We start from the raw sequence: 23502 nt of genomic DNA, 5'->3' as shown, positions 1-23502 counted from the left end.
GAAAGTCGCATTAACGTGAAAGCTGTACACATCGAATTAACGGATTTACAAGGTGCTGCTGCTACTTTAGAAAAACGAAATAATCACAATCGTCATGAAGTGACCGCTTGCCAGTCTTGCAGCGATGTGTGAACGAGTGAAGACGCTTTGGCAGTCAATGAGCAGAAAGACGCGAGCGAGGAGCAAAAAGTCTCTTTATTCACAAGCGGAAAGCTAACTGAGATGCAAGAGTCAAGAGATTTCTTGTCAAATATACATGTATAGTTGTGGCATACAGGGAAATTCTTATTCTGGAGCGGCAGGCGACATTTTAGAACTGAGCAATAAATAGCAATAAACAAGAGCCAATGCTAGCGCAGCTGAGCAAACTGTTGCAATTTGGAAGCGGACGGTGCGGGTCACTCGACGGGCTCCAGTACGGGAAGGGTAGCTGCCCGCCCAATGCAGCGACCTCTTCGACTCGGGGTCACCGGTCAAGGAACGGGGAAGGGCGACGGACGCGGCGAGCGGCTCCCCTTCTATGCAGGAAGAGAAAAATCATAAGAATGCCTTTCACAAAGGTATGTAAACGATACAGCATTATTCAACTGGGTCCGCAATCATGACATAAACGCCTTCAATCCAAAGTAATGGCCGACTTTCGCCATTTTAGTAGCTAAAGCAACCGACGTCTGGAGTTCCAAAAGCGAGAGGAAGACTCACTCACCTGTCCCTACCGTTAGCGTTTGCTCCTCCAGTGCAGGTGAGAATCGTCTTGACGGGAGGGCCGACTTTGAGCCATATCAGTGCGTTGGCTGCTGCCGCTGGTTTGGTGCTGATCGGCATTTTGACACTACCTCCAACTGAGCCCGTTACTTTTACGGTTGCGTCCACTAGCACGCCTGCAATCAGAAAAGCGCAGAGGCCCAGGTTTGCAGGCACCAGACGCGGCGGACGCCATACAAGGCGCCCCAGGGGTACGGGCCCACAATGAGCTTACGGTCAACTTGGTGATTGGGGGGTTTGAATTGTGACACGGTCGGGACTTTGCTTCTCGCACCAACATTCAAGTCATCGCACAAAAGGACGATTTCGGGGGAAGGTGGGAGGGGGCAAGGAATGAACTTACCTTTGATGATGCAAATTGTACGTACGGCGCGCAATCTGACAAATGATGAAAGGACGTCCGCATCTCTGCGAGAACTTTTTCAACAGACGGACTATAAACCGCAGCTTGTAAAATTCAACTTGTACTTTTTCAAACTGCCTGCTCACGGCAACACACCTTCAAAACAGACTGAGCATGCCTGAATGTTCAGAACCAACATATATATTCTTCAAATATAAATATGTTCTTGGAAGTCATCGACTTGACACACCATCCAGGCCCGATTTGTAATTGTGGCTTCAGTATGCTTTTATCGTGCAAGACGCCTCGGGGGGGCTGTGTCGCCACGGCAACGGGTCTCCGGCACACAATGTCACGGAGCTCCCCGCGTCCCGTCCTTCGGCCTCTTCCTCCCATTGGCTGAGGGGAGGCGTGCCCGCGGGTTACATAAGAAGCTTGAAAAGGAAGGACCCCCCCCCCCCCCCCCCCCCCACACACACACACACACACACACACACACAAACACCCTACCCCTCAGGGTGGCCCTTGTTGAGAAGCATGTCCAGCCCACAATCCTTTGCGTCTTTTCTTGGAAAAACCAGCTGACGCGTATGAGTCTTCCAAGAGAGGCAAATTTCAAGTCTGTTGGAAATCTAAATACAATTTTTAATTGGGGGGGGGGATCACAAGATTTGCTCGACTACAGATTTGCATCCAAAGGGTTTTTGAAACTTCTGGATAATTTTGGATCATCCGGGTCAAATTGACCCAGGAAAAATACCCACACCTCCGGGTCATATTGACCCAGACATTCATCGTTGTTCTTGAGGTTTCAAGATATAACATCCATTCATTATCTATAGCCCCTTACCCTCGCAAGGGTTCGGGTGCCTATCCCAGCTGGCTTCGGGCAGTAGGCGGGGGACACCTCAACTGGTTGCCAGCCAATCGCAGGCCGCACAGAGATGCACAAGGATTCACGCACCCAATCGCACCTAAGGACTATTTACGATGTCCAATTCACCCGCCATGCACGTTTTTGGGGCGTGGGAGGAAGCCGGAGTGCTCGGTGGGAACCCACGCGGGCTCGGGGAGAACATCATCAAAGGTAAATTCATTCCTTGCCCCCTCCCCGCCTTCCCCCGAAATCGTCCTTTTGTGCGATGACTTGAATGGTGGTGCGAGAAGCAAAGTCCCAACCCTGTCACAATTCAAACCCCCCAACCACCAAGTTGACCGTAAGCTCATTGTGGGTTAGGGTTACCCCTGGGGCGCCTTGTATGGCGTCCGCCGCGTCTGGTGCCTACAGAAGTGCTATTCACCGTGCCAGCCATAAAACAAACATGTCGAAATATTGCTTTTGCTACTTGGCGAGTTTCAAACAGGATCTTGTTCTGGATACGTTTGGATAAAAACCCACAGCTCAGGGCCATATTGAACCAGAGATATCATTGGTGTTCTTGAGATTTAAAAATATTGCTTGAGTTACTACATGAATAGGTTTACAAATAAAAAAATGAGAGGTTTTGACGTTGATGGATAAATAGGCATTCCTCCGGGTCATATTGACCCATAGATAAATCATTGCTCTTCTTTAGAAATGAACATAAAACGGACAGGTATAAATGACATAGAAAAAAGGTTTTGAGACTTTTGGATAAATACAAACACCTTCGGGTCATATTGACCCAGAGACATTATTGCTGTTCTTGAGAAATGAACCAAAATTTCTTGTTTGAAAGAAAGTATTGGGCTTGGATTTGACGCATTTCTGACAGTTTGGGGTGACTAAAATACAGCCATTATGGACATTATTGCTATTCCTGGCAAACAAACATAAGAGTATTAAAAATGTGTCTTTGAATACAACAGGCGAACTTGTTTGACAAAGTTTAGCATGTGGCGCTATTTTGATCTTGTTGGCAGTTGGCAGCCGCCTGACTTTGTTATGTAACGACTGTGTGTCCGTCGCAGATGTGACACATGAGAAGAAACGTGGGCGCGACCATGACAACGCTTGAAAGAAAGTCAAATGAATTCCATGTGCGGCTATGCTGTCGGGACCGGTGACGCTCGGATGTCCTCGCTGCACCCCAAAAACAAGTTCAACCTTGCAAAAAAGAACACCAGCTCAACTGACAACTTTAGGAAAAATATTATATGAGAACAATGTGTTTGATCAGGAAGGCCGCTGCTGTATGAACAACCCAATTAGCGAGCCAAAAAAAAAAAGACTGAAGCAAAATTTGAGTTCATTTGACATATTATTTTGTTTTTTATAATCACAAAAAAAAGCGTCATTTCTAGCCAAAAAAACCCCTCTAAATGGCCTTATTTTGCACACAAGAAGCCCAAAGTTGTGCTAAATATCGCGCATGTTCTTTCACTCCCGTTGGGACAATGTGTCCCTGCGCTTTTCAGTGCAGTGGCTGTAGGAATGGTAGCCGTGAAATCAAATGGCATCATTACGCACCAATCTACAGATTCCAGTGGTATTTATATACTTTTCCACCGCTGGGTCCACTGTCAACAAGCTAGCTTGCGGTGGATGATCTTTTCTCGATTAAAGAAAAAATAAACTAGTGTCAGCAGCAAAAAAATAAAAGTGTGGAATGAAGCTCGACGTGGCTCAGTTTCTTGGTGTCAAGTCGCTGCATGCGCACATGGGGGGGGGTGTTTTTATGAGGCAACTCTATGAACCCAAAGGGGGTGTCACACTCCCACAATTAGACCTGGCATCATTGGACCATTTCATAATATTTTAAATGTGTGCGTAAAAAAATATATATATGTACTGTATATATCGAAGGACGGCCAGAGTGTGGAAAAATCATTTACCAGCCCTTTTAGACACAGACAAAACACTTGAAAAAAATTTGGGGACTCCCAAAAATAAATAAATAAATAAAACATAAAAATATGACTTTGGTACTGAATGAGTTCATTCTTATTTTCATTTTATGATGAAAAAAAATTAAGATAGGCCAAAATATGCTGAAAAAAAGGTTTTATTGTCAACACAAACGGTGTAACAGCAGAAACAAAAAAAGTAAACAGGATATTTCTTTTCTCTTTAAAATAACTCAACACCTCATTGGTAAAACGTTGACCCCCCCCCTCAAAAAAAAAAAACCCAACAACAAACAAACAAAAAACCCTCAACTGGAAATATCAAAGAAGTTTTGACTGGACACCAATACAAAGAATAAATTATGTTATGGAATAAAGAGAAAAATTGTCCTAAAGCATTTCTCAGCACCCCCCCCCCCCCCCCCCCCCCCCCCAAGCCCTGCACGCGATTGATTCGTAAAGCCTGCTAAAGTGCAACTAAGGGGCGTGGCTTCTTGCAAAACAATCATTTCGCGTTAGGCGTAGGTTTGCAAAGGTCGAGTCGAAATACCAGCAGAATCTCGCAACCCCGGTCGGTTAGGCAATGCGGCGACAAAAGAAAAAAAAAACACTACCTCCCCACCCGCCCGAGTGCGATTGGACGATACGGGCGGGAGGGGGCGGAGCCAGGGCAGCCCTCGGGTTGGGACAGAGAGAGAAGAAGACTATGTACACGGGCCTGCTAAAGCGGCCTCCCTCTTTGGTCGTTCTATACACTATGTACAAAAAGTGTGTTAGCTTGGCTTAGCTTAGCGGCGGAGGCTAGTTGGCGCGGGCCAAGCGCGTGTCGGCGCTGAGGAAGTTGAGCATGGTCTGCACCAGCTCGGGCAGGTCGTAGTCGTGCTTCCAGGCCCAGTCGCGCTTGGCGTTGGAGTCATCGAAGTCCATGGGCCACGAGTCGGCTGCCGAAGCAAAAAGTCACCTTCAGATATTTTGCGTTTCGCTTCTTAAAACGGCGCTCCGATCAATATTCGTAGGCAGAATACGAATAAAGCAGCAGGATGCGTTTTTTAAAATCCAGCTCAGCGGGCAACCATTTTGCCTCTCGCCGTCCACTGAAAATGACATCACAGCCGCTCGGGGCTCGGAATAACAACCAATCAGGGCTCACCTGTCGACTCCGCGACATGCCATGTTTGCAATCCGTTGACTTGGGTCGTGCGACATTCGCGAGCCGTGCCGTTAGCGCTTGTTACCCGAGCCACTGTGATGTCATTTTCGGGCGACGGACGCCGCTAAAATGAAGAACGATGGCTGGTTTTTCCTGTTTAACTCATACTCAACAAATGCAATATTTGTTGTTTTTTTTTGACTGGAGTCCAGACAGTTAACCAAACGAAGATGTTTTTTGTCCATTTTCTGGCGCTAGGTATGTCGAATGAAGTTTTAAACGTTATCCTCAGAATTGTGAAATCCCGTTTAACGAATTCCAAGCACGACGTCGGACTCGGACTATAAAGTGAGAATTCTGCGAACGAAACGGGAATTCTAGGTTGGGGACGTACCGATGGCCTGGCGGACGGGGTCCACGTTGTAGGAGACCTCCAGCTCGGGCAGGTGCTTACGTAGCTCCCGCGCCAGATCCTCGGGCGTGAAGCTCATGGCGTTGATGTTGTACGTGCGCATGGCCAGCGAGTCGGACGGCGCCTCCAGAACCTCCAGCGTGGCGCGAAGGCAGTCGTCGATGTACATCATGGGCAGCTGGGTGTCGGGCCGCAGGTAGCACTCGAACTTGCCCGTCTTCAGGGCGTCGTGGAAGATCTGAACGGCGTAGTCTGCGAGCGGGCGGGACACGGCGGTCAAAGGTTGAGCCCTCGCTTCAAAAAGCCGGACAGAGACGGGCGGCTCACCCGTGGTGCCGCCGCCGGGCATGGAGTCGGCCGAAATGATTCCGGGGTAGCGCAGGCAACGGAAGTCCAAGCCGTAGCGGTGGTGGTAGTACTGCGGGCGGGAAAGCTTCATTTAGTTTCATTTTGGCAGCTACCTTGGTGGCTGAAGCCTTACGTATAATATGCGGCGCGTGCAAAGGTTTTTCCAGGCTTATAGTATGTCCGCTGCTGGGGAAATGGCCAAAGTCTACCTACCCTATCATTCACGTTATTCTTTTCTCATTAAGATCTCGGCCAGCTTCTTGGCGAGTGCCGGCAATGCCTTACATGATGTAGCCGTTGTCTGCATACATTGACCTTCGTGGCTGACCTTTCCTTCTGCATTCAAGTGTTACATTTTTAGTATAATACGCTTGCACAATAGCATCTTTCTAGTTTTGGGCAATAAAGCCGCAATTCATTCCCAGTCTCCTACATATATATCCTGAAACTTGTGGTGATGTACGTCTATGTGGCACATGCCAAGTTTTTTTTTTAAACTATGGCCCCGGTTTGGGGTGTGACCCGAGTCTTGTTTTTTCTTCCTCCTCTATCCCTCATGTTTTTTTCTTCCTTACCTAAGATCTCGGAGAATATCTAAAATCTCTGTGGGAATATAGATAAATGGCATATGCATTTTTCGTATTTCATCCAGCCCTTACTTGACCTAACCCAGAGCCGACTTGCATTTGTTACAAAGTATAAGTAATTTGTGGTATGGGCCGCTCTCTTAGCGCAGTTTTACAACCAGCGAGCGGAAATGACAAAAATGGAAAATGGCCATACTTCTCCCATGAGCTCGGCGTGCACTTTGGAGACGCCGTAAATGGTGCGCGGCCGCTGGACGCACAGATCAGGCGTGGGGTTGCGCGGGGACGTGGGTCCGAAGGCGCCGATGGTGCTGGGAACGAACAGGCGCAGGCCGTGTTCGGCCGCGATGTCCAGGATGTTGTGAAGCCCTGACGGCGACAAGAGCCGTCAGAACGACGGGGAAAGAAGAGGGAAAAGCGTCTTCCGGCGCACGCGGGCAAGCGCGGTGGGTCGGACTGACCGGTGATGTTGACGGATCGGGCCAGGGCCACGTTGGCCTCGCCCACGGCGCTGAGCAGGGCGCTGTAGTGGACCAGCCAAGTGATGCGGTTGTTCACCACGATCTCACGAAGGTTCTTGTAGTCCAAAATGTCAGAGTAGATGAACGGGCCTGTTGGGGGCAAATGTGAAAACAGAAAGTGTGTTTTTTGTTTTTTTTTAGAAATTAATTAATTAAAGGACAAAGTTTGCCTTTAGTCTCAGAGATCTTACATTTTAGCACAGATTATTTTAGAATTTTGACTTCATTCTAAGAAATCAGATTCTAAAGTATGACATCGGTTTAATGAAGGCAAAGAATTCTGACTTTATAGTAAAAATTATAGTGTAGTGTAGTCAAAATTATTTTCTTGATTTAATTCTTATAGTATTGCGTTTATTTCATTTTAGTCCTATTTTAAGGTTGGAACCCTGAAAAAAAAAAAGCCAGAAATTTTAGAATCCTTAGAACGAAGTCAGAATGAGTAAAAATTACGCCTTGAATGAATCCGTGTAAGAATTTAAAGTGCAAATTCCGCCTTTATTCCGACAGTTTTTTAAAACTTTATACAGAGGATTCAGACTTCTTTTGCTGAATTCTTCATTCTAATGAATGAATTCTGAGAAAAATGTCAGAATTGTGACTTCAAATCCCCCAAATCCCACTAATCTGCTTCCTTTCTCTGAGCTGTATTTCTTTCTTTCCTGCCGGCATCAGGCCTTGCTGAGCGCAAATAAGAACACCCCAACGTAAACACCCGTGCTGCCGTTTGTTGTTCTTATTTGTCAGTGGACATTGGTAACACATTAACCTATATCCTACGCCAAAGCGCTTGGGTCACCAACGACACGGCGTCATCGCTGGATGGCGTACGCACCGCTGTGGAAAACGTTGCTCGACGGCTTCCTGATGTCAGACAGTATCACGTTGTTCTTTCCGAAGCGTTTCCTGTCAACCGACAAGTCACGTAACTCAAACGGTGCACACACAACCCCCCCCTCCCCCCATCCAAAAAAAAATCCCGGGAGGAAGGTTCTTACCTGAGGAGTTTAGCGAGCCCCACCCCGAGCTGCCCTAGGCCACCTGAAAAGGATCATACCTTCAACATTATATGAAAATTGTAATGAACATGTATAAGTCATTGAAATTTCATAAAACCAACTTTAAGAGGCGAGTTACTGGCATATTAGAATGCATATATTAGAAAAACCGTACCTAAGTACAAGTTTTTGTAAAAACGGTTGTTGAAAAATGTGATTACAATTGATCATGAAAAAAAATATTATATTAGCACTGTCAAGACATTTTAAATTGCAACTTGATGGCAACATTTTCCATGATTGTGATAATCAGATTTTTCAGCGACTATTTTCGACTAAACTTGTACTTACTAGCGCATGCTTTGAAATGTACTTTTTGCGTTGGCCCTGCGTATGAAAGAAAAAGGCTTTGGCTCGCCTTGCAAGCGCCCCACTATTCTGGTTGTGTTGGCACTTGGCAGTAGTCTCCAACTAGCCCGCCCCATTCACGCATCCCCCATTAACCTCATTTTTCAACAAAGGGCATTCAACTTGGGTCTGGACCTTGAGGGAGAATACTAGGAAGAGGCCAATTTGACGTCTGCCTATGAGGAAAAGCGACGTGATTTCTGGATTTAAAACGCTCTTCGGTGAGAGCAAAGCGCGGGCTGCCCCGACGGTTACCAAATACGCTACCATACGGCGGCACTCACCGGTGATGAGCACCTTGGGGTGGTCCGTCTCGGAGAAAGACACAGAGTGGAAGCTGGCGTCCGACGTCACTTGGCGCGGCGAGAAGCTGATGCGGCGAACCGCCACCGCGGTCCGGCAGCCGCACGCCGGGCCTGCCAGCGCCGCCGCCTTGCCGAGGATCCTAATGACGGGCATGCTCGATACCTGCGAGGGTTCATTCATAGTTTGGGTTTTCAAGGCTGAAAACACGTTTGGCCGCATGCTTGTGATTACTGCAACTTTCAGGTCAACAAAACCACTTCTTGCGTCCGCCTTTTCCACGTGGGCTATTTCCGGGTCTCAAGCAAGTTAGTGAGCATACTGAGAGAATCATATCAAATGCACTAATAGGGATAGCTAGCAGGTAATTGTGGAATTTTCATCCCATAGTGTCCCCGCTGTAAATGAAATCCACAGAGATGAAACTTTTTTTGTTGTTGCTTTTGCTCCCCTTTTTAAGCTTGTTTCTTTTCCTAAAAAAATAATAAAAAGGAAAACAATAAATAAAATAAAAAAGCAATCTTATTTTTGTCTGGTGCAAATTAGTAAGGGGAAAAGTATCAAGAAAAATAGCAAGGCAAACCTGCAAGAGTCATAAATGAAAATGCATGTTGGAAAGGTGGAATTATTTTTAAGGAATAACATTGCTCATGTTGACGGGTCAAAAAGGTAGAAATATTGCAACAAAAAAAAAGCAACGTAGAGATGAACTATTTTTTGTTCCTTCTTAAAAAGATTAGCGAGATAAAGCAGGAATGAAAAAAAAAAGTTCTGGTCATAAATGAAAATCTGCAATAGTGAAGCTGCAAACATCATGTTTCGGGTTTGAGGTTCTTTTAGTTTTTTTTTTTTTTTGGTCATGCTTTGTCCTTCGTGTCAGTGTCTAGTTTTGTTTGATAGTCAGTTTTCGTTTTGTAATTAGTTATAAATGGTTTTGGTGCCTTATTGCTTTGGACTTCCTTGCTTCCTTGTTTGATATTTCATTCTTCTGTTCATGAAATGGCCTTTAAAAAAAACTCCTCAACCGCCTCATCCACACCCATGTAAGATAGCAATTAACTGAACCGCGATGCAGCGAGGGAAGAATTCGGCTAGTGTTTTGGGGAACATTTAACATCGTTTGAAGATAGTCCTTTAAAAGTCTTTTATTTATCTGACGTTATTTTTTGTCAGGGAAAACGTACTTACCGCGTTGCGTATTGCGCAGCTCCCAAAGAAGATAAGAAAAGAACAAACTTGGAGAGTCTTTATCCGAAACTGCCCTGCCTTCAGCGACAGCCAATCAGCAAGCGAGGGCGTCTTTTAGGGGGCGGATAAGAGGGGGGAATGTGGTCCCTACCCCCCAAAATGACAAATGTTCTCCCTTTATGTTATTCTCTTTCTCGTGGCGCGTACACGCGTAATGGAAACGTCCCACGCAAATGACGCGTGAAAGCAGCCAACGCGGTGCACCCGACCGGGCTTGTGGAGCATCTGTTGCGGACACCGCGACCTGCCCCGCCTGCCGCCCCCTCCGCGCCATGTGCGCCGCTTTGTTGTGCCAACATCTCGGCCAAAATCTCGCGGGATGTGGGAGCGACTGGTGGATTTTCCAAGACTACCGGCGAGCTTTTGTTTTGCCATAGAACGATCGCAAACGAAAGCCGGAAATTTCTACAAATGGTGGGTAAACGGCGTTTAGTCGTCGGGTGTCTTTTTATACAAAAAGACATATCCAATACGCGACTTAAAAAAAAAAAACAAAACAAAAAAAAACAAGAACCCAAACACTAATTTCTATCAAAAATATGCATCTCAACGAGATAATAGGGCGTTACGACATGCTCGCTTCCAAGACGGAAGTCGCCGTCGTAAAATGTTTAATGAAATCTCCAAAATAAAGGATTGACGCAAATTGAAAAAGGAAGCGTACTCACCACAAGTGGACGCAGTCCGACTGGCTTAGGAGTTGGTGTAAAACGAGCTTAGTGGGCGTCGTGTTGTGACGTGAGCTAACGCTCGCGGTGTTATCCGGAGCCGGTGTTGCATCAGCTGCTCTATATCAGAGGCCATCTGCGTTGTAGCCGAGCTGCTCTCGACGCTGATTGGTCCACGCCCGGAGGTGCGGCAAGGGTTTGGATGGAGGAGGTCGCGCCCATGTGACGTCACCGCAACTCGGCCTCCATGTTTGTCAATGGGGGCCAGCGACTGGGGATTTTTGCTTGTTTACCCTCCATGTACAACAGACGCGAGTGAGTCCACGTGGCTGACACGGGGCTTTTCAATTGGCTCAACTTGTTCCTCGATAGGTTCTGGCTTTGTTTTGTTTTAGCTATCGCACTATGTTGACAAAAGACCACTTACCTCCTCTGTCTACCTTTTTATTTCCATTTGGGAGGGATGTATTTTTCCACGCACAATTCCAACAAAAACACCAGTTTGTGACCATAAAGAGCGGTGAAAAGAAGCCTTTAGGGAAAACATCAAAACAGTACATTTGAGGCTAATTCATATTGCTAGCCATTTTTGAGCATTTTGACTCATTTTTAAAAACAGAGCGGTGTGCTGTTTGACGTTATCCCCTAAAGCACTGGTGCCAAATATACGGTTGGTGGGCCAGTTCTGGCCCCTGAACGGGTTTGATCCAGCCCGTGAAATGATTTTGTAAAGTATAAAAATGAGCTGAATTTTTTTACAATAAATGAAAAACTTGATTAAAGTTAATGTTTCATGATCAATAGTGACGCCATGCTTGTAATATTTTGGACAGTATCTAAAAGAGTAGTAAATCTGAAGTTGTTGTTTAAAACTTATAGAAATATACATTGTTTTTTTTTTTTGTCAGACCCGCTTGGGAATAGATTTTCCTCTATACGGCCGGCAAGCTAAAACTAGTTTGACACCCCTTCACGAAACCCTGCGTGTTTCTGTCTTTTTCTGTTCTTTGTCATCAGCAGGGGAATTTGAGATGGCTTTACAAGAAACACCAGTTTCTAATTAAAGCTTTTTTGTGAAAAAGTAATTAAAAAAAAAGTATAGCAAAAGCTTTGATGTTAATATTTTGTTGCCTTTGTTCTGACGTGTTCTAAAGTGTTGTGCAAGTTATGTCATTGGAATCTTCGAAGAGTTTTGAGAAAGCTTATGTAACCACAGTTGTTTGCTTTTGTGACACATTAGAGCCTTTTTGTGGTTGCCGGTTTTCTAACATTTTAATGAAAAACAGCGTAATAAATGAAATACTTTTTAGAGAATTACATAAGAGATTGAACGTGATTTCTTTAAGATATAATGACAATGTGAAATATTTGGTAAGCAAATGGCATGTCTTTTGAAAAGTTGCCATTTTCAAGATTCCTCCTTTTATTAACCACTAGGGGGCAATCTTCCAGTAAATAAAGGCAGACAGAAGAAGATGCTATTGGAGTATTGATTTGGAGTTTGCATTGTTTTACTCATCACCTGGGGGGGCGCTCCCTACTGGTAAACACAATCATGTGTGTTACTCTTGTGGTGTTGCAGTATTCTAACAAGAGTGTTTATTGTGTCACTGTTCTGTTGAAAATATGTTGTTGCTGCTCTTATTTCTAAACCGTGTTCATTTTGTGTTGAAGAAATGATGTTGCTATTACCATGTATATTGAAAAAATAAAAAAACAATAAAAAAACAAATTGTAGCTTATAGTCTGGTACGTCTTTTACATGATAAAAATCTTTTTCAGTTTATTTTTTCTTGTTGTGGTTTATAATCTAGTACGCGATATACTTAGTAAAAAATATTGTATTTGTACAATGCTTTTTAATAATCTGTAAAATACGTTACCATTTTTTATAATATGAAAAATATGGTGCTCAAACGATTTTTAAAATGAGTGGTTTATCCATTCAAGCATCGCAAAGCGCTTAGTCCAAACTTCCAGTGTTTTAAAAAATTACAACATTTCCTTTGTTCTACAGACAATGTGTCTCCAGGGGAAAAAAAAAAACAAAAGTTTGACATTGCTGTTTTGTTTGCACTTGAAAGAGGACAGTCAAAAAAGCGTGACGATGACTGTGTGAGTGGAGCGAACCAAATAGGGTGGAGTTAAGGTCAGTGCCAGCGTGTGAGTGGACGAAGAGTCACACCCGCTCCCCTCGCATCGAGACGAGGGGAAAAAAAAACCCAACCTAAAGTTAATGAGTAAGCTGACATACATTTTCCAAAAACAGTTGTCGAAGGCCGGGGTGTGTCACGACCTTCAGTCAGTCTGTGATTGGACCACGGATGTCAACGGCAGCAGTCACGCACGGCACGACTATTTATTCTACAGTCACTTCTGCTAACGTTTGGCTCGTCACGGGTTTGGCAAAATATTTGGGCTGGTGGCCCAATCATGTGTGGGGGACATTTGAGCAACTGATATTGTCATTGTGATGCGGCAATATTTGATTTTAGTTTTTTAAAAATTCCTGATTCTGTAAAAGGGAAAATTTCAGCATCGAAATTAATAAACAAAACGTGAAAAAAGCCTCAATTTGATTTCCTTTTTTTTTTAAATACCAAAGCTTTTGCATAATGTTTTTTTCTACTTTTCACCTGTTCAAAAATTGCTATTTGCTCTAAAATTCCAACGTTTAAGTAGCTTGCAGGGACATTAGCATTTCCTAAAAAAAGTTAAAAACAAACAAGTAAAAAGCTCCTTAAATAGTTTTTTTTTCCCCCAGTGGAAAAAAAAACCCTGAAATATTAAAATTTCACTGATTTATCTTTGGATCTTCAAACGAAAAATGTACAAGGTTAAATGGATTTTTTTGGTGGTGTTGCAGTGTTATGTTATTATTGTATATGGATAATGTGGTATAAATATATGTAATTCTAACTATTTTTATTATCTAATATTTATTTATACGGTTTATAGTCTGGTGCGGCCTATGCATGACAAAAAAAAATTGTTGGTGTGTTTTATAATATGGTACGGCTTATAGTCCCAAAAATACTGTATATGTACATGTTTGTAAGGATATATTTGTACATGTGTGTCCATGACGGTTTATATCATATAGTAGGAGTAGATGCATGAGTATGAGGTGTGTGTGTTTTTTTTATTTTAATGATTAAGTCTACGTTGTTTGAAGAACATTTCTTGAAATGACTTCTACTTTATTTTCTCTAATCACAAAATAATTATGTTTGAATAGGGAAGGATGTGTTGACATTTTTTTGCCCACAGCATATGTCATTAACAATTGGAGCTTTTCCAGAAGTTAAAAGAAAAGTTCCTCGACAACAACTTGCTTTTTTATTGTGTAACAAAGCAAACAGGACATGATTTCCTACCTAACTCAGGCTGCATGGCATGTTCCACTTGTGCACAAGCAAAAATGATTTTGGCAAACACACGATGTGGTCACGGGAAACATGTCATTTGAACTTAAAGCACGGTTATACATAGGGGCTCACAGGAAAAAAAAAAAACGGAATGTTCTGTGACACGTTCATAGTCCAAGTGTTTTTTTTTTGTAGCAGACAGAAAATACAATTCAACACTATTTTATGCTACAGTATAAAAGACACCAAAAGTTCAATAGTCAAGTTGCAACACCAACCACAGGAAAAAGTATCATTTGGTGACATTATTTTTTCTGCATGGCAACAATAATGATGATAGTGTTGTCCAGAGGTGCCTTGAGATACGAGTGACCTTACTGAAAATAAAAAGCCGTCATTCGGGTGAGCTTTTTTTCTCGCTTGGACTCGAATTCACAAAATGGAGGTATGAGTGTCGTTTGCCGGATTGAAAACAAGAATGCTCGAGCAGTTTATAACCACGCCTAGTTTACAGTCATGCCATGCATAAAGCAATTACATGTTGTATATTTCAAAGACCATCCCAGCAAGCTTTATGCGAACAAGTAAAGGAAAATATCATGAACGTTAGTTTAATGATGTGTCTATTTGACTGTATTATACTGCCCCTGGTGGCCAAGTTGTGCACACCAGAGGTTGCAATCAATGATGCACAAAATTCGTTCGAATGTCTAGGGCTGTCACTACTGAATATTTTTAGAATATATTATTATAGCATTTATTTAATTGATTAATCAAATAATCAGATAACGTTTTATTTTGCATTCAAGTGTACGGCAAACCCATTTTCCCCTTTCGTATTGTTTGGTGAAAAAAAAGCCATGCCACACGAGAGGGATGGACGTTGTATTCAGCTAACTTTTTGAAACCGATTGAGTTGCTGGTGCCGTCATTTATCTTTTCCCAACGTAAAAGCAGATGTTTGCAAATGTCTTATTTTGATTAAACACAAAAGCTAATCCAAAATTAGGGTTAAACATTCGCTATAATTGATTACTCAAATTATTCAAATTGATAATTAATTACTTGTCGATTTATCAATTAGAATGTTATTGTGGTAGTTAAAAAAAAAAAAGCAGCAAAGCTATATGCGTTGACATTTTTCTTTCGAAAGGGATGGAATAAAATAACTGCTGAGCCTAAACTAGCATCTCAAGGCACCGCTGCATAATGCAATCCGTTGACATTTAATTGTGTCGAGCCGATGAAATCAAAAGTGCATTGTTTAGCAAACTCATAGTTGACCCTGACATGCAACCGCAGCAACTACTCAGATAGGCTACGGGAGTTCCTTTCTTCATTAGGAGCACTTAATATGCTGTGATACAAGAAGTGCTTTAAAAAAATAGTGTTGATGTAAACCACAATTAAAAGCATCTAGCGACGATTCGTGAGCATGATGATCTTGGTAAAGGTGAAACCTTTGGATATGTGTGGAATGTAGAGTGTCTGTGATTAATATTCGGCAATCAAGTAGAAGTGTAAATGTAGCTTCCCACGCATGCACTCGGCTCATGCGTGCTGACCCCACCTACGATTGCTATGCTTATTAGAAAAGTCATCTGCCTTAGGGCAGGCGCTGCACCGGTTGCCACGGCAACAGCTAGTAGCATAGACATGCAGTCGGACGACTTATACCGCGGCCCGGTCTGATTTGCCGCAAGGGTACATTTTGTGTGTGCATTATTTATTTTCTTATTCAAGTATCTCTTCATTTCTGTAGCCTACATCGGTTCTGATCGGGAATATATGTGGTCATATCGATGCTTTTGTCTGCCCAGTGCAACGTGAGGAATGTATGGCTTTTTACAGTAGCAAACAAACAAACATGATAAAGCTCGATGGCACACCCGAAAGTGTAAACGTAAACCAATCGGACGGATTTTCCCCGCAGACACTTGAAATAATGAATCGCGCGGTACCTGGCGGCGCTTAGGGCGTTTGCAAGAGCGGATCTTGGGTCTCGAGCTGGGCCAGCTGCCGGCGCAGGAGGTTGACTCGGTTCTGGAGTTCCTTGTTGTACTCGATGATGTGCACCATTTCCTCGTGGGCCTCGTCCAAGCATTTGGAAGAGCGGTTCCAGCGGAGGAACACTCCTGCATTTTGAATGCAAGTTAGTGGGGAGACAAAAGGCGTATCATTGATGTTTGTTACAACTAAACAATGGCCCAGAGGCTATTTGTGGCCCGCCGTCCACATTTTTGCAACCCACATTTTGATATGGCCCGCAATGCTTTTTCAGTGCCTTTCGGGGTGTCAAAAACTGTGCAATAAGTCGCTCATTTTGTACAAATACATTTTTTCCCCCAATTTTATACATTGAAAAGACATTAACCAAACTAAAGAGTCAATCGTTTGGCTTCTCAAATGGGGGTACGTGAAGGCACTTGAGGGGGTATATGACATTTTAACCGGGTTTATGCGAATATCTGCAATTAAAATTGAATGCACTAACAGGAACGGTCCATTTTTCTTTTCAAATTAAGAGCAAATTCAATGGAACATGAATCAACAAATTGCTCAACTGTGTTCTAGTGACTCCTTTGACAAATGGTGAATGCACAGCACTCAATTTTAAGTCTTTTTGTATGTTTTTTCATTATATGAGGTATTTAGTCGAAAAAAAAAACATAGAGGATACATTATTGAGAACCACTGAATTATGGGCGAGTAATGGAGTCCAATGGGGTTCCATTGAAGCAGCCGTTCACGGCACCTGTAAGTCATAAACGTCCCGTTTGAGGGGCGAGCTATTTTCTGCGAGGCGGTCATCAATTACAGCGCGTCACGTCAGCATGTGCGCTTTCACGAGCCGCTCAGTCACATGAGGCCACAAAAACGGCCCGGGGGTCAGACGGGGTGTCCCCACAAGCTGCGGCCGGCGGTGTTTCTTGAGCGCTATGTGCTCTACTTAACAGCGGCGGGGGCGAGGCGTCCCAACGACGCTGCAAGTCGAATGTAAACAAGTCGACAATAACTTCCTTCAGGAGCGTACCTTTATTGACTTTATCGCAGCTCGTAAGCACATAAAAATTCTTGATTGTGTTTTTCCAGCAAGTGTGTGTGTGTGTGGGGGGGGGGGGGGTGTGTTTATTGCTCGCAACCGGAACAAATAGGCAATAAATTCATTACATGCATATGTTGTGCAAAGGCCTCCTAACCGTAAGGGTAAAAGTAAGGGTGGTTCCAAAAAAATGGGGGGGGGTGGGGGGGGGGATTTGTCAAGATTTAAAAAGATTATAGAGTTATGTAAACAAATTAGGGAAATACTCTTGAAAGGATGTTCTCTTCAGAAGGCTATTTTATGTCATTATCCTTATAAGATAGCCTCCCCCATATCAGAACGGTTTGACCCAAACTGTCATATGTCAATCACTTGACAACTTGATTGAAAATATAGTGAATGATTTCTTTTTGAGAACAGAGCTTTACTATGATCCAAAGGAGGACATTTTATTTTTATGGGCACACATTCTTTTATAATAAAATGTGTTTGTCCTTTTGTTTTTTAGACCAATACCAGTACTCAACTCTCATCACAATTACCGATACCAAGTGCTGATATCATTCGTTTAATACACACACAATGAGACAAGTTTAAAGAAAGACCTATCTATTCCAATATACCATTGTTCTTAAAAGTTTAAGAATGGCAATTTTCTATCCTTCCAATTTGCATTTTCTAATTTGTGGTGGTAAAACCGCTCCAGGTAGTGATGGACAGACGAAGCCTCATGAAGCACTTGTGATATTTTTTGACCAACAGGAGCTCCAGGAGAGCGGGCGATACGACTGTAGTACTGGCTGGCATCGCAAGTAGCGATATTAAGAAATAGGGCCAGGTATCAGCTATGGTATCGCTACTGGCGTTCCCTAGCAAAACGCTTTGTGCTGGTTAGGGGGTACAAGGCAAGGAAAAATAAAGAGAACCACTGCACTAGTTAATATCTGTCCACTACAAGTACTACTAGTGCAAGAATAAACGTAAACTTGCTGACCTCTAAATTGCTGCAATGCGGACGGAGTACAAAAATAAAAGCGTGCCACACATTTCGGGTCCATGCAAACCACGCCCCCACGCAGCGTCAGGATGATTTCAGGTGTCAAAAGCAATGTGATTGATGCGAGGGCTTCAAGTAACACGTTTTACGTTTCGACACGTACGGCTCCTAATCCTCACGCCCATTCGCATTTTTCATTTGAATATTTTTTTGTCTTGTCTTCTCCGATGACACGCCACTAAAGATAATTCTTGCCAAGTGTGTTTGTTTCAGACCATCTGGAGCATTTTTTACGTTTGTTTTTCAACAAATCCCTCCCTTGAATTTCTAGAGCAACAGCTGGATACTCGAAAATGTATCAGCCACAATTTTCCATTAATTCTAAGATGCTGGCAAAAACCGAACAAGCTGACTCGTGTAGTACTGCATTGCATACCAGTACGATAGTAATATTCAAGAGGACAATAGTGACCCCTTGTGGACGATTTTCCATCTATCAAGCAGACGCCTGCTCTATACATTATTGATGGGATTCAGGTGGAAGCCTGCTGGGCTTTCACGTTTGAGCCTGTCAGCGGTGAACTGACTGACCTGAAAAAAGGCTTGAACATTCCACAAACGCTATTTGATGAAGATAATAAAGGTTGCATGAAGATTTTGAATTACCATAACATCTACACTCATTTCCTTTAGCTTACGGCTCTTTGTATGATATGTTTGTGAAATTTTCACATCTGTTATTTGGAAATTTTGGAGAACTTTATATTGGACAGTTACTGAAGCTGTAAAGTTTTTGTTTGAATTTTTAAGACCTGCTGATGACCCCGGGAGCTCCCAGAACGTTTGGGCAGACTTTAAGACCGGAGACGTATGTTGTATTTCATTCCAAAAAATAAATAAATGAACAGAAATAAATAAACAAATCAACGTTAGGAAAATTGGAGAGGCTATTCAGTAATGCTTAAAGACTTTTCAATAAAGTTGTGTTTGAATTTAAAAAAAAAAGACTGAACTATTTTCCTGTTACTGGAAAGGAATATCGATTGATTATAAATAATCTGTATGGGCCCTGCTGCAAATATGAAATCTCCACACAGATGATATTTTGGCCTCTTGGTAGCCTGATGCAGCTATGGCCTTGCTTGGTGCAAAGTTTAGCGATTGCACAGGTGCAGGCTGCGCTTACCCTCCCACAGGAGCAGGCTCTGCGGGGCCACCGAGGGCCAGATGACCAGACCGTTGGCTTCGTACAGCGGGTTGCCCAGGCGCTCCAGCTCCTGGGGCCGATTCACCCACGACCACAGCGACACAGTCTTCTCCGACACGGAAAGTTTGGTCCTGCGGTGAAAGCGCCGTGAGAAGGAGGGAACAGGACCCGTGCCAACTAAGCGGAGCCCGCAGTGTGATTTTAGCTAAGCGCACAGAAAGAGGGCGCCAGACAAACAGGAGAAGCGCTAACTTGTTATCGGCACAACATTTGCATGTTAGTAAACGATACGTTTTATTCCAAACCTGCCAAGACGATAACTTTGCCCTCGTTTCGTCATTTATGACTTTTGTTTTTTAAATTCAGTTAGTTCAAATGAGTTTTTAGGGAAGGTTTGTTAGTTTTTATAATTTATCTTTTAAAAAATGCTGTTTGTGTGTTGACCTTCCTTCTTCTGCATAAATACCAAAATAGTACAAGTAAAAGGTGACGTGTGTCAGTATGTGTGTGTGAACCAGGAAACGTATTAGCCAAATGGTTCTCAAATGGGGGTATGTGAAAGCAATTTGGAGGGAACATGAGATTCCAACAGGGTTTCCACAGGTGTCAGCAAATCTAAATGCATGTCTTTTTATGCCGTGACAGGAACTGTACATTTTTAAGTACCAATTAAGAGCAAATTAATTGGAACATGAAGCAATTTAGTGCTGAATTGTGTCGTGTGCAAGCAGGTTATGCCTTTGTTATATTAGAATTTACGGAGATGGGCATTGTCAGCATTGGTGCCATTTTTCCAGCAGAGGAGCCAGAGATCAGATGATGTTATGTGAGCGAATTATATGGAAGTGTACCTCTCGGCGGCACTGTTGCCCAGAAAGGTGCCAAACTGGGAAGCGTATGCGTGCTCAAATAGCAGCACGAGGAAGGCCTCTCCGAACTGGAAGGAACACGGAAACTGCCGTAGGATCTGCCACACGCAGTCCAGGAAGAGCAGGAAGACGGGAGCCTCCTGGCGAGGTTTGCCGCTGGAATAGGCCGACTGGGCGCAACGCTGCTGGAAGGGGTGGCCGGCCTGGGAACAAGAGAGGACCACCAAGCAGAGTTGTTTGCGCTGTTCCAGACGGCGACATGCGCCGGACCGGCGCTCACCTGGAGCCACTCTCGCTCCACCAGACCCTGGAAGCCCCGGATGGTCCTGCAGCCAGGATCCAAGATGATCTGAGCCAAGGAGGTGATCTGGAGGGTGGAGTCCGTGCCTTCCGTGCCGTGGACAAGGACCGACGCCCCCTCCCTGAGCGAAGTACATGCAGTAAGCGGGCGTCAAATCGGCGTGGGGGGTGGAGTCCGGGACCGACCTGTCGATGCACTGGGCCGCCAGGCAGGCGGTGGTCAGTATGTCTTTGACGTGCGCCAGCCAGTTGGACCCCTCCAGCTTGCTGAGCCAGCGGTCCATGTTGTGCGACTGGTCGTTGCAGGCCTCCGCCAGCTTGATCAGACTCTCCTGCAGCACGCCGGACCTGACCGAAAAACCCGTCATCCCCTTTTGCTATTCGTTTTCCACATATTGTACATGTATATGTTCCGTTTTTATTTACTGTGTTTTTGTCTTTATTTTTCAACATTAGACACTATATAATTTTGCATTCACGGCACATGTTTTCATATAATTTTATGTTTTTGTAACAGTTAATTGATAACACAATTATTTTTGTTTTTGTCTGTTTTCATGTTTATTTTCGTTTATCATAAATGAGAAAAAATGAATGACCATTCATCCATTTCATAAATTCGGGAGGTCCTCACAAAAGACGAACCGCACTATAGCTTGGGAATGCTACTTTTCAAGCTACTTTCTATATTGAGCTTTAGCACAAGAGGAAAGGCCGTCACCTTTCGATGGCCTTGTGGATCCTCCTCCACTGCGGGTAGTTGGCCTCGGACTCGAAGCCGCCTCCCTTGGCTTTGGCCTGCTGGGCCACATTGATGGCGCGCGTGTCGATGATGTAACCTCGCTTGCCCGGCCTCAGGGTGGCGTTGATGAGCTTCTCGTCTTCCTTGCAGCGCCGCCCGTTGGTGCCGGTAAGAGGCTGAGCCGCACGCATCATCACCTGGCACGAAAGGCCAGGCGGTCAATTCAACACCTGAGTTGGTATTTTTGTACAGCTAAGCCATAACTTTGCTTTTGGTAGGGCAACACACTTAGACATGCGATATGACAAACCAAACAGGAATATATTCTTTATCCTCTGCAAAAAATAACTTCTATCGCAGCGGGCAGAATCCCAAAGAATAGTGCTGACTGACTCAAATGGGTATAATTGCATTGTTTAATAAACACAATAAGAATTTAGAGTAGTGTTGCATGACAAGAAAACTAGAATCTTCCATAGGGAGAAAAAAAGTGAGATGTTAGCAAGACAAAGTAGAGCAAAATCCCCATAGTATTTGTACTTGGCTACTTTTCTCACCATGCCGTTCTTCTTGTGGTAGTAGCTGAGCACAGGGAAGCGGCCGCCATGACGGAAGGTCGCCGCCATTCTCAGCGCGTCGTCGTCGATGCCCTTGGGTACTGCCACCAGGGGAGGGTAGGACGGGCACACGCTGAAGTCCTTGTTGACGTCACTCAGCCGCCACTCCTCTGTCTGAGATACGTTGTGTAAGGGTCACTCGCCAGGTGTTGAATTGTACTAGCTCATTATTTTCTTGCTTGAGGTGCTGCGCGACAGGCTGGTGCTCGAGCACCCTCTACTGACTCGCCACTGCTGATATGGACTGCACTCTAAGTCAGGCATGTCCTACCATGGACTCGAGGTCTTTGAAGGCATCCTGGGGACGGAAGCAATTCCATCCGTCCTTGATGACTTCAAACATGGGACGGTAGAAAAAAGGGTACATCAGGGAGACGGAATCAAGTGTCGAGAGAGCCTGGAGAGCGATAAAGGGCAAAACGTGATTTCATTCAATCATGTTTCTTTTTAAGTCATATTTCTCTCTTTTTAATTTTTTACCTCAATAGAGCTTGCAATGTTGAGGCACTCCTCCATACCAGGAATGTCCAGCTGGATCACTCTCAGGTCTTTACATTTAACTATGATCCGACCAAGAGAGCCCACAAACCTGCATAAAAAATAAACAACACGATGTTTGTGTGCCATATGTACCCATATGGTAACCAATACATTGCTTGTGTGCCATATGTACCCATATGGCATGCAAAGCACTCACAATGCACTGTTTGCGGAATTCACTCCTTGGAGGAGGATTTTCTGGTCCGCGCTCACAGTGAAAAAATGAGGAACCCAAATACATATTTCATGCCGAGAAATGTTATACAAGACGTAGGCCACATAAAGGCAATTTAATGCTTCGTTTTGGTCGACCGTGCCGAAAAACGGGGCGTCATAAGAGTTTGGGGGACCCTATCACTTTTGCAGCTGTTACCTCTTCTCTATGGCGTCAATGTTGGCGTGAAGCAGCCACAGCTCCTCCGTATTGTCCTGTCTTGATGAGAGAATGAGGTGGTGGCCCGTCAGGCACAGGGTCCCCTCTACGGTGGGCATAAATGGCCGGTGGAGGACCACCCCGTCGACCCGCGGTGTCTTGATCAGCTCGGCGAACTCCATGATGACGCCCCGCCACCGACAGGTACAGCACGCACACACTAACACAGGGAGAATGAAGAATGAAAAATGACACTTAATTAGCAATTGGCATACTCTTACCAATTACCAAACGTGGTAGTAAGTTGGTGCCGAGTGACATATAACAGAAATAAAATAAAACTCGCATTTAAACACCGCTAGCTACACCCCGTGAGCGAGTGGCTAATACTAACTGGCTAGTTAGTAGGCACAAAAAAAACCAAACGTAAACCGCCAAATTGTTGACGCGCGAGGATATTATCACCAGTGTTGCAAAACTCCACGACAAAGGCAAACGCGCGTGTTTAATGTCAAAACGCATTCATTGTAAAATTACCTGAACGTTTTCGTTTGTTTGCAAAATCGAGTCGCTAACGTCCGATGAAAATAACACACCGACGAGAAACAACTGAGGCGGACCATAATGTCAACTTGCTATGAAACTTAAACAGCAAAAATGTGAATTGCTGGATTGTATGTCTCGTTTTTAATCTATAATTAGTTGCCGTAATTATTTTTAAACAATGTTAGGCCCAATTTGATGAAATAACACACCGACGAGAAACAAATGGGGCGCAACGAAATTTCAACTTGCTATGGAAATAAAACAGCTAAAATGTGAGAGGCTGGATTTCACGTCCCGTTTTTTGAATCTATAACTGGTCG

The 23502-nt window shown here is 44.0% G+C and overlaps 2 protein-coding genes and 2 long non-coding RNA genes across 5 annotated transcripts; 1 reads left to right on the top strand and 3 right to left on the bottom strand.

Annotated features, from left to right (window-relative positions):
• Positions 1 to 175: 175 nt before the first annotated feature.
• LOC148407333 (uncharacterized) lies at positions 176 to 1058 on the bottom strand. The gene is made up of 2 exons (XR_015863803.1): positions 707 to 1058; positions 176 to 518 (listed from the first exon to the last, which is right to left on the bottom strand). It is a non-coding gene; the product is annotated as an uncharacterized LOC148407333 (long non-coding RNA).
• On the top strand, positions 384 to 3686 carry LOC148407332 (uncharacterized). The gene is made up of 3 exons (XR_015863804.1): positions 384 to 560; positions 653 to 742; positions 3062 to 3686. It is a non-coding gene; the product is annotated as an uncharacterized LOC148407332 (long non-coding RNA).
• Positions 3687 to 4390: 704 nt separating this feature from the next.
• On the bottom strand, positions 4391 to 10747 carry tdh (L-threonine dehydrogenase). Of its 2 annotated transcripts, none has more exons than XM_088403399.1 (9): positions 10581 to 10747; positions 8646 to 8829; positions 7954 to 7996; positions 7791 to 7861; positions 6896 to 7045; positions 6631 to 6803; positions 5827 to 5917; positions 5482 to 5751; positions 4391 to 4878 (listed from the first exon to the last, which is right to left on the bottom strand). In XM_088403399.1, the coding sequence occupies exons 2-9, from the start codon at positions 8818 to 8820 to the stop codon at positions 4739 to 4741; spliced, it is 1113 nt and encodes a 370-aa protein (XP_088259525.1). In that variant the 5' UTR covers positions 8821 to 8829; positions 10581 to 10747; the 3' UTR covers positions 4391 to 4738. The 2 variants fall into 2 exon arrangements, with proteins under 2 accessions (XP_088259525.1, XP_088259526.1); XM_088403400.1 differs by lacking the exon at positions 10581 to 10747 and adding an exon at positions 9853 to 10158.
• A 3149-nt stretch (positions 10748 to 13896) lies between these two features.
• On the bottom strand, positions 13897 to 23248 carry mtmr9 (myotubularin related protein 9). The gene is made up of 11 exons (XM_088404124.1): positions 23174 to 23248; positions 22637 to 22856; positions 22204 to 22312; positions 21995 to 22120; positions 21664 to 21837; positions 21086 to 21303; positions 20551 to 20712; positions 20345 to 20486; positions 20047 to 20267; positions 19175 to 19326; positions 13897 to 16083 (listed from the first exon to the last, which is right to left on the bottom strand). The coding sequence occupies exons 2-11, from the start codon at positions 22816 to 22818 to the stop codon at positions 15920 to 15922; spliced, it is 1650 nt and encodes a 549-aa protein (XP_088260250.1). The 5' UTR covers positions 22819 to 22856; positions 23174 to 23248; the 3' UTR covers positions 13897 to 15919.
• Positions 23249 to 23502: the final 254 nt, after the last annotated feature.

This window comes from Hippichthys cyanospilos, chromosome 20, assembly GCF_059441005.1.
Source record: "Hippichthys cyanospilos isolate Australia breed blue-spotted pipefish chromosome 20, RoL_Hcya_1.0, whole genome shotgun sequence".
Lineage (NCBI taxonomy): Eukaryota > Metazoa > Chordata > Actinopteri > Syngnathiformes > Syngnathidae > Hippichthys > Hippichthys cyanospilos.
This window is presented reverse-complemented; position numbering and strand designations above follow the sequence as displayed.